We start from the raw sequence: 8,921 nt of genomic DNA on the forward strand, positions 1-8,921 counted from the left end.
TCGTATGTCCCAAAAACTGAGTGACAAACTTCTAAGCTGTAAGTTCCAAAAATGAGAGTAAAAAGATTCATCCCAAAATAACACCCAAAATATAATCCCAAAATATGAAGCCCGAATAAAATAAGAGGACGGGCGGCACTCAGCGACCGAAAGTATAAAGAGCTTCGATCCGGATCTCTAGCGTTGAAAAATTTATTAGCATACTGGTGTCAGACCGGACTAGACTGTTTAGAGACTAGACTGTCTATTGTGGAAAATCTGATCTGGTTCAGGTTTAGCGCTACTTGTGCCCAGGTCTGTGATCATCTAGATCTTTTAATCTGGAAGGTCTGGTCTGGCCCATGACTCACGCTGATCAGCTACCCCAAAACAAAAAAGTTCTAAGTTCAATCAGAAAATTTTTCCTTGGCATATTTCGAAAAAGTTACAGGGTGTCTAAAATGATACGTAATAAGAAATTCACACTATTGATATAAGACTTTATTTCTCACCGTCTTAACAGCCTGGTCTGGTCCAGGATAGCCTTAAACTATTGACTAACTCGTCAAAAATAAGCGGCTGACCAAACGGTCAGAGCTGGGGCTAGTGCTCTGTATTCGAAAACAATTTTCTTACCGTTACACTTCCTCAACCTATGTCGCAGATCAATCGCTCTAGCAAGCACCCTAGGTGAATAGCTTCACAAAGTAATTATGTAACACACCTCTCGGGCCCACTAGTACCCAAGGTCTTGTTTTTCAGGCATCTTCACTCCGCTGACACTCTTCGTCATGCATCTCTTATAAACCATTTGCCACTACGCTTTTTTGTTCTGGCATACATCTTTAGCTTATGCTTTACGTCCATACATTTTCTAATCCAAGCTCTTGTGTTTCTGTCGCTCTTTATATTTTTTCTAATTGTGGTCTGATTCACATATTCCCACAGTTATTTCCTTGGTCTGCCTCTGGGTACGCTACCATTTACTTAGCCTTGATATACTTATTTCATCAGCCATTCTTCTTTCATTCTCTCAACATGCACCAACCATCTCAACAAATTTCTCTCATTTTTGTCAAACAGTGTCTCCTGTACACCACATTCTTTAAGAATGCTCTTATTACTGACTTTCTCTATTAGCGCTTACCGCACATATTGTGCAGGTATCGCATGCCAACTGCGTTAACTTTACGCTTATTCTGTTCTTGGTAGCAGGACTGTCGGATGACGTGGATCGTGTGGGTAGCACTACTCACTCGAAAAATATCTGTGTGGGTATTCACCCACTGCAAATTTTCGGATATAACCTGAAGTTTGAATATTTTTCAAATTTCGAATCTTTGATATCCCTCACCCCTCTAATTACTACCCACTGGGGCCAAAAGTGTGACTTGACCCTGCTTGGTAGTTCCAGGTCTCGGCAGTTTACAGCACACTGAATCCTTCCCTCAAACATAATTTTTTTTATTCACATTAATTGTAAGATCCACGTTCTTCGCGCTAGTATTCAGTCTGCTCAACTTTCTGAGCAAGCCTTCGATTGACTCTGTCATAACTACCTTATCATCAGCAAACCCTAATCTACGCACCTTCACTGTCTCGAGATTCACAACTTCTTCGTCGAGAAGTTTCATTCTTAGACATGTGTTCATAATTATTATAAACAATCAAGAGGACATAGAGCACCCTTGTCTAACACCTTACCTAAACGAGTCCTAAAAATACAGGACGACTATAGCTAACCTTAGGGAAAATACTTGACTAGTCACCCCAAATTTCGGGATGAGGGGATACTTTTTTTTAATATTAGCCTTTCAAATTTATTTCTCCTACGAGTATCTTAAAAATTCTTTGTAAATCGAATATATCCTCAAAACCTGTAGAATCAATTGAAATATTCTGGGAGCCACTCTCAACGTCCAAATCTCCTAAAATATTTTAAGTCTCTTAAAATCCTTTAAAAGCTCTTAAAGATTCCTTTTAATTATTTAAAATGCCCAACATTTTATCAAATTGTTTGTAATCCGATCATGTTTTTGCAATCAATTGAAAATCCCATAGAATGTTTCAAAGTGTCATGAAATAAAAATATATGGAAATACCCTGAAATATTTAAAAATCTCTAAATATTTCAGGGTATTTCCGTATATTTTAAAGATTTTATGATTTTTTTATTTTATATGATTTTATATTATGTTTTTATATTTGTATGATTTGAATTATTTGAAAATCTCCTAAATGCCATGAAGTATCATATTTTTCAGCCAATAACTTTTTAGAAACAATTAGAATATTACAAAACCTCATGAAATTAAATTAGATCTGATATTTCTTGAAATCGGACGGGTAAAGGAAAAGAACGAAGGAGATTTTGAGGTTTCTACTTTTGCTTTTCGTTTTCCTTGATTGGATTTAATTTAATTTTAATTTTTATTTTTAATTGAAGTATTCACATGTATACTTTTCCAAATTTGATCGTTTTTGATTTTCAGGTTAAGCACCGTTTATTCATACAAAGTTCTAAGAATTCTTTTACGTTGGTTAATTTTTTCATGTAAGAATTTTTTAATATTGTACTAAAACTATACTGAAGATTAAATATTTATTTTATACAGCAATAATGAAAAATGTTATGAATGAAAGTTATAGTGTTTTATCAGAAAAATATATGTAATTGAATTTCTCTTTGCTTACAGCTTAAAATAAAAAACGATCCTTTATTGTTTCTCGTATTATATTCATTATCATTATGTCATGAATAACGAATAAGCTTGTTTATGAAAGTGATAACTGCCGTAGTTTTGTGGTATTTGTTTATTTGACAAATAAAATATATTGTAATTGAGTCGTTACTAATATGAGTCTTTAAAGCAAATTGCAAATCTCGAAGCGTTCACTGCTCAGCGAAATGAGAGCCGCCGTCTTAAAATGCTTCCTGTAGACTGTAGAGTGTATAGAAAGTGAGAAAGTGGTTTGACTAGACATATGCAACAAGATATCGACTTACACTCTGTAACAAATTTTCACCTATGGTGATGTAAGCTTAATCTTTATGCACAAAATAATCCATGACTCACAGAAAAAACTAGGGATTCAAATTTGTTTCAGGTCTTTTGATTACATACTCATTTTTAACTTTAGTTATTTTCGCTCACTTGATGAATGTAAAAGCTGAAAAATAATTGAAAAGCTTTCAATATTCGTATTGCTCAACATGAACCAATTCTGGTTCAATATTGTTTCTGTACATTTTGATGCAGTTTCTTTGTTCAAAATAAAATTTTCTTTTTTTTCTGTGCTCTTGAAGAAAAAAAATCTATATTTTCATAAAAATAGTAAAGAAAATCCAACGATACGAAAATCGACATATATTATTCCAGTTTGGAAAGAATTTGTTTCCAAATAAAAAACTTTACGTATAAAAATTACAGCAATGATTCCATCGCATATTTAATCTGTCTTTTCAAACTAGAAAATAATTACATGAAGTTAGGGATGATGTATGTATTTCACTTGTAGTTAATTGTGATTTTTAATTTAAGAATAAAGAAAGAATTCGAATTTAATTTTCGAATGAAGCAGACTTCATCAAATTCTAAAAAAAATTGCATTTAATTTATTCGTTTTAATTAAAAATACAATTAGTCCATACTAATAATTAAAACCTTAGACCGAATGTTATAACTTTAGTTAATTAGAACAAATTAAACTTTCTATTATAGCGAAGATCTTAAATTAATTCTCTTGCGTTATTCCACATTTGTCAAATGTGCTCTTGCATGGTTTAATTTTGTTTTAATTTAATAAGTATTGCAAAAATTTCACTGATGTCCGTGACATTATTCTTACTTTAACCATTGGGTTAAAATGTTTACCGGCTTTAATGGCTTGTGTGATTTATGTAATAAGCTGACACTTATGAGTCTAGACGTACTAGCTCATGAGTAACAAATGTATGTGTCGTTCACTTGACCAAGTCGTCACGTGATGTGGTCAATCAGTGCTTGGTTAAATTGTCTCAACGCTTTCTTGCAGTTTCCTGCAAGAAAGGTCTGTCCCTGATTTGTACAATTGATTGCAATGTTTCATTACCTCGAGTGTCAATGGTAGATTAGTTTAATTGAATATCAACCGTAATTCTTACAAACACTTTCTTTTCTTCGTCCATAAGTTTATAACAATTGGTACATTTCGATAACAAAACTGTTTTCTATCAGAAGAAAGTTACGATGATATTAAATAGGTAACAGTTGTAAAGTATTTATGATTTTTATTTACCATAATTGCAAAGCATTCTGGAACTATAAATTCCGTATTTTATTAAACTGTTTTAATTAAAATTCCGGCATTATTTCGAACTGCTCGATCCAAAAATTACAGAACTTTGCTATATATAATATTAAAGAACGTCGGTGCTACTATTGTTCTGTAACATTTAAATAACTGCAGCAGAGAAGTTCCTGTACCGCGCAGTTCTAGAATAACTTCGTTAGTCATTATTATGTTAATATAAGTGTAACAACTGTTATAGACTAGTTTTAACCACTTTATTACTTATAGAACGGTTTTTCGGATTCTCTTGTCTCTAAAATGCATATTCCCATAGCTTTTGCATTTGTTCCTACCTTTTATATTTTTTGTGAATTTTGTAAGAGCGCACATGATCAAACGCTCAGTTCGTACGACTGGGACCGTGTCATTAAATTTCCAATTTCAAGAATATTAAAAATTTTTATAAAAATCTATTTAAACAAATTCTCCAGTATATTAGTTTTTCGTATTAGAAAAAAAAACAATTTAATACTTGAGTCGTTCTAATTTTTTCTTACAATGGCACTTAGTAAAAAAAATTGGCATAAATTAAAAAAGTTAAAAAAAGTGATAAAGTTTTAATCAATTTTAAAATTTAGTAAGTCCCATTTGCAGACATAAAATGGATTAGGTACAGTATTTGTTTAAAAGAATAATTTTAACATACGAATCAAATGTTAAATAGCATTTTTATATTTTAAAAAGATACCTTTAATAATTGTGACCAACGTTACAAATGTACAGTTACATTTGATAATAGTGGGGAATTGTTTATAAAAATCTATGAGAATGAGTAACCTTTAATATGTTACTCCATTTTATCGAGAGATGATATTATTTGGTAGGCAAATTGAAACACCTATCACATTTAATCGTAACTGCTTAAAATAATAAATTTATTTTTCTTCATTTAAGATCAAAATAAAATCTGGCGCTTATGAATAATTTTATGCAGTGAAATCAGAGCTTAAAAAAATTCTCAAATTAAAATTAGATTTCCAAACTGCCTTCTTTCCGGCTCATCCAAAATAGTTTCATAATAAAAGAAAAAAGAGGAGGAAAAAAGGCAAACAAACAAATATCTGTCTCTCCTTCCTTACTTTATCCGTCTTTTTATTATTTTCCTCTTGAAGTTTTCTCCATTTTCCCTATTACCGACTTAAGTTTTTCTTGCTGTGAACGGCTCAATTATAATTGGAAAACCATCACCAAATCGAAAAAATTAGGGCAAAAATTTGTTACGAATAAATTTTTTTTTATAAAAAAATGATAGCTCGTTTCTATAGACAAAATAAAAAAAACTTAAATGTAATATTTAAACAATTTTTTCTTCATTGCTTGTTCCCGAAAATAGTATCGACACAAATTTTTGCAATATTTGTAGCCTATAACTGATTAACACACATACACACAAAAAATGAAAATACAAAATAAATAAAGAAATAATTAAATTGATTTATTTAGTGATTGATGCTAGTGGAAAACACACATGGGGACTTTTTTCCGGCAACAGGTTTTGGACAGGGGCACCAGACCAATGTCGAGAAATGGAAAATGGTTTCGCAGATTGGAAAAAGAATGGAAGCATCTCACGAAATATGGAATTTCCTCCTTTTGCAGTGAGCGTCAATTCCATCAGTCTCACTCTTAAAATATTGAAGCCTGGTATAAATGGGGTATGTTTTGCAAATCTTTGTATTGTTATCCCTTTTTGTTTTTTCTTGTAGTTATTCATTCAATTTTTCTTTTTTATTTATATTGTTCTTTGAACTAGTGAAAATCTCAAGTTTCAATTTTAATATATTTTCATGGATTTTTAAATACTAATTTTGCGCTCTTTTTACAGACACATAACATAACACTTGGATTATGTCTACCGATCAGCTGCACAGAACAGGATGTGAAAAAACTATTAAGTTTTTCCACAAATCAGAGACAAAATCTCCCTCGGATTGTCATTCTGGACCATGTTCGAAATCTTTCCAATGGTTACGCAATTTGGGACGATAAGATACTCTATGTTTTGTCGTAAGTACACATTTTCCTTTTTAAATAGTATTTATTTCATTTTTCTTCAAATCCGTTTAGAAGAAAGAAGGGACAAGCGATTGTTGATTCTCGCGCTTCCCACTCGATAATGTATTTACCACGCTCTATTCACTCGGTCTTTATATATTTCCCACACTTGAGAACATACTTTTTAAAACTAAAAGTTCAAGTACCGGCAACAGTAATTTGGTGATCGTGAATTCTCTTTTGTTAAAACTCCTTCGGCTTTATTGAACACATTCTCTTCACGTATATGGTGCTTCACACTCGAGTTTGTCCCTTAAATTGCTAATCATTTCCATTAATGTATATTATTACAATTCATAGGATGCATTGATATAAAAATAGACGTACTTTGATTGTATCGTTTAAAAAATGTGCATTAATTAAAAAAAACTGTTGTTAAACATTTTATTGCCACTTTTTCCGTTTTTTCAAAAACTGTATTTGCTAATTTCCAATTTTATAATTTACGATTTAAACGTTACACATACGGTTTACACAGCAGCCTTACTGATTTTTAAATTTTAAATTATATCCCTAACCTTAGTGGCACAGACTTTCTAATTTGAATTTTCTACCGGATCGTGTTCTACATCTCAATTGTGGCGCACTTTTGCTCATCTCCTAATAATTCACTAAAAGAGTCTCTCAAAGCATCTAGGGTGGATGGTCTAGCTACAACAACAGTCAAACGAAACTTTGATAAGGGGGGGGGGGGGGGGGGGGGGGGGGCGGAGGCGATTAATTTCAACCGAGTCATAGCTGGTTGGTGTTTTATGCTGAGTTATTTGGCCTAAAATATTCATTTTCATGTGGTTTTTGGAATTATATAAATGCTATAACTTTGGTAATTTTCGGTTTTATAAAGAAAAGTCATGAGTTATCGTGCTAAAAAAGTAAAAGTTTACAAACACGTGGCAAAATTAACAATGAGATACATTTACAAAAAACCTGTTTTTCGAATTCAGGGGGACTCAAAACGTGGAAATTTGACAAAAACTGGGAGAGGGGGTCAAATTTTACAAAAATCTAATACCTTCCCGAGTCGAAATATAGGCCCTACTTTGACACACCAAGTGTAAGTATTGTCCCTACTTTACGGCTGTTTATTCCACTAGCTCCTACGTAGCCACTGTTAAAGATATTTTCATTCTATTTTGCTTCTGTATAAGCTTTAGCCCCTACATTGAAGGCCTTGCCTCTATCTTCTTGAGTTTTACTTATGTCTCCTTTAAAGCTGCATATTCTTTGTAGAACTTTTAAACTTTCTTTTAACGCTCTTAAATTTTAACGCACAAAATATGAGGCATCGTTGCCTCGAAGCCTGCGCCCTCGTGACAGATACTTTGTTAATTTCTCTAAAATTCCATCATCCCACTTTGTGAAAGCAACAGTTAAATTGGTTTAAAATAATAAATATTAAAGTGATAACATCGAAATGGCTTCAAGAGGAAAGAAGTTTGTCCTAATCTGGTGGCTGTAAGCAAAAGGAAAAATTCAAAACAGCACTAAGATTTTAAAGATCGTTATAAAGAACCCAGATCCAAAACCCCCTCAAAAACGTATCAAACACACGAGAAGAAACGTCAAAAGAAAAGCGTAAGAAAGATACAAATCTTCTGCATTGAGTTTTTTTTCTGTACCACACAAACTAACTCCAAATTAGTTACCACAGATTCTGAAGAAATAGATTTTAATTTCACATCATTGTCTTTTGAATTGAAGGATCACGAAATTGAATGATTTTAGATTAAAAATTTAGAAAATAGGGCAATGTAAAAACTTTACAAATTGAATATTTTAAGATAAGATCATTGCAAAATTATTTATGCTTGAAAGCGTTCAAAATTAAATTATTTAAAGTTGCCAACTTTTGAATTTAAACAATTATTAATTCAAAGCGATCAAGATTTGACAATTTAATATTGAAAACTAAATTGAATCTTTCGAAGTTGTAGCTTCTGAAATTCTAGAATTCAAAATTGTTATTATAGAAAGAAATTGTAATTTTAACTTCAAGCTGATTAGGCGAATTTCCATAAAATCAATGAATGAATTGAATTATACTAAACAAACTTTCAAACTGAATAATACTAGGCAGTCTGATAAGTACCTGAAAATTCTAAGAGATGACATTAGTATTCACTAATGTGAACCATTTCCGTCGAGCTTGATCCTTCAAATGACGCCTGTCAAAACTTCAGCCATTTATGTTTACGCATTTACACGTTACAGCACTGAGAAGCGACTAACTTCCGAGTTTTTTTTAATATGGAAAAATCTGAGTTTCGAGTTTTGATCAAACACTACTATGTTCGCAAGAAAACGATATCCGAGACCAAGGCCAAGCCGGATAAGTATTACCCGGACTCTGCACCGTCGATTGGAACGATTCATAAGTGGCTTACCGAGTTTCGTTGTGACCGTACGAGCACAGTTGATGCTGAACGATCTGGGCCAATTCATAACCATGGATGAAACCTGGATCCACTACTACACTCCCGAGTCAACGCAACAGGCAAAACAGTAGGTTCCACCGGGCCAAAGTGCTCCGAAGCGTCCAAAAACGCAACAATGGG

The 8,921-nt window shown here is 32.5% G+C and overlaps 1 protein-coding gene across 1 annotated transcript in view; it reads left to right on the top strand.

The window, feature by feature from the left end:
- The window catches only part of LOC117180253 (nose resistant to fluoxetine protein 6-like), a 109,603-nt gene that overhangs the window by 4,385 nt on the left and 96,297 nt on the right, over nt 1-8,921 (top strand). Inside the window, exons 2-3 of the mRNA XM_033372651.1 lie at nt 5,755-5,966; nt 6,137-6,318. Of these exons, the coding sequence (XP_033228542.1) occupies nt 5,755-5,966; nt 6,137-6,318 (394 nt within the window). The remainder of the gene's footprint in view (nt 1-5,754; nt 5,967-6,136; nt 6,319-8,921) is intronic.

This window comes from Belonocnema kinseyi, chromosome 9, assembly GCF_010883055.1.
Source record: "Belonocnema kinseyi isolate 2016_QV_RU_SX_M_011 chromosome 9, B_treatae_v1, whole genome shotgun sequence".
NCBI classification, from domain to species: domain Eukaryota; kingdom Metazoa; phylum Arthropoda; class Insecta; order Hymenoptera; family Cynipidae; genus Belonocnema; species Belonocnema kinseyi.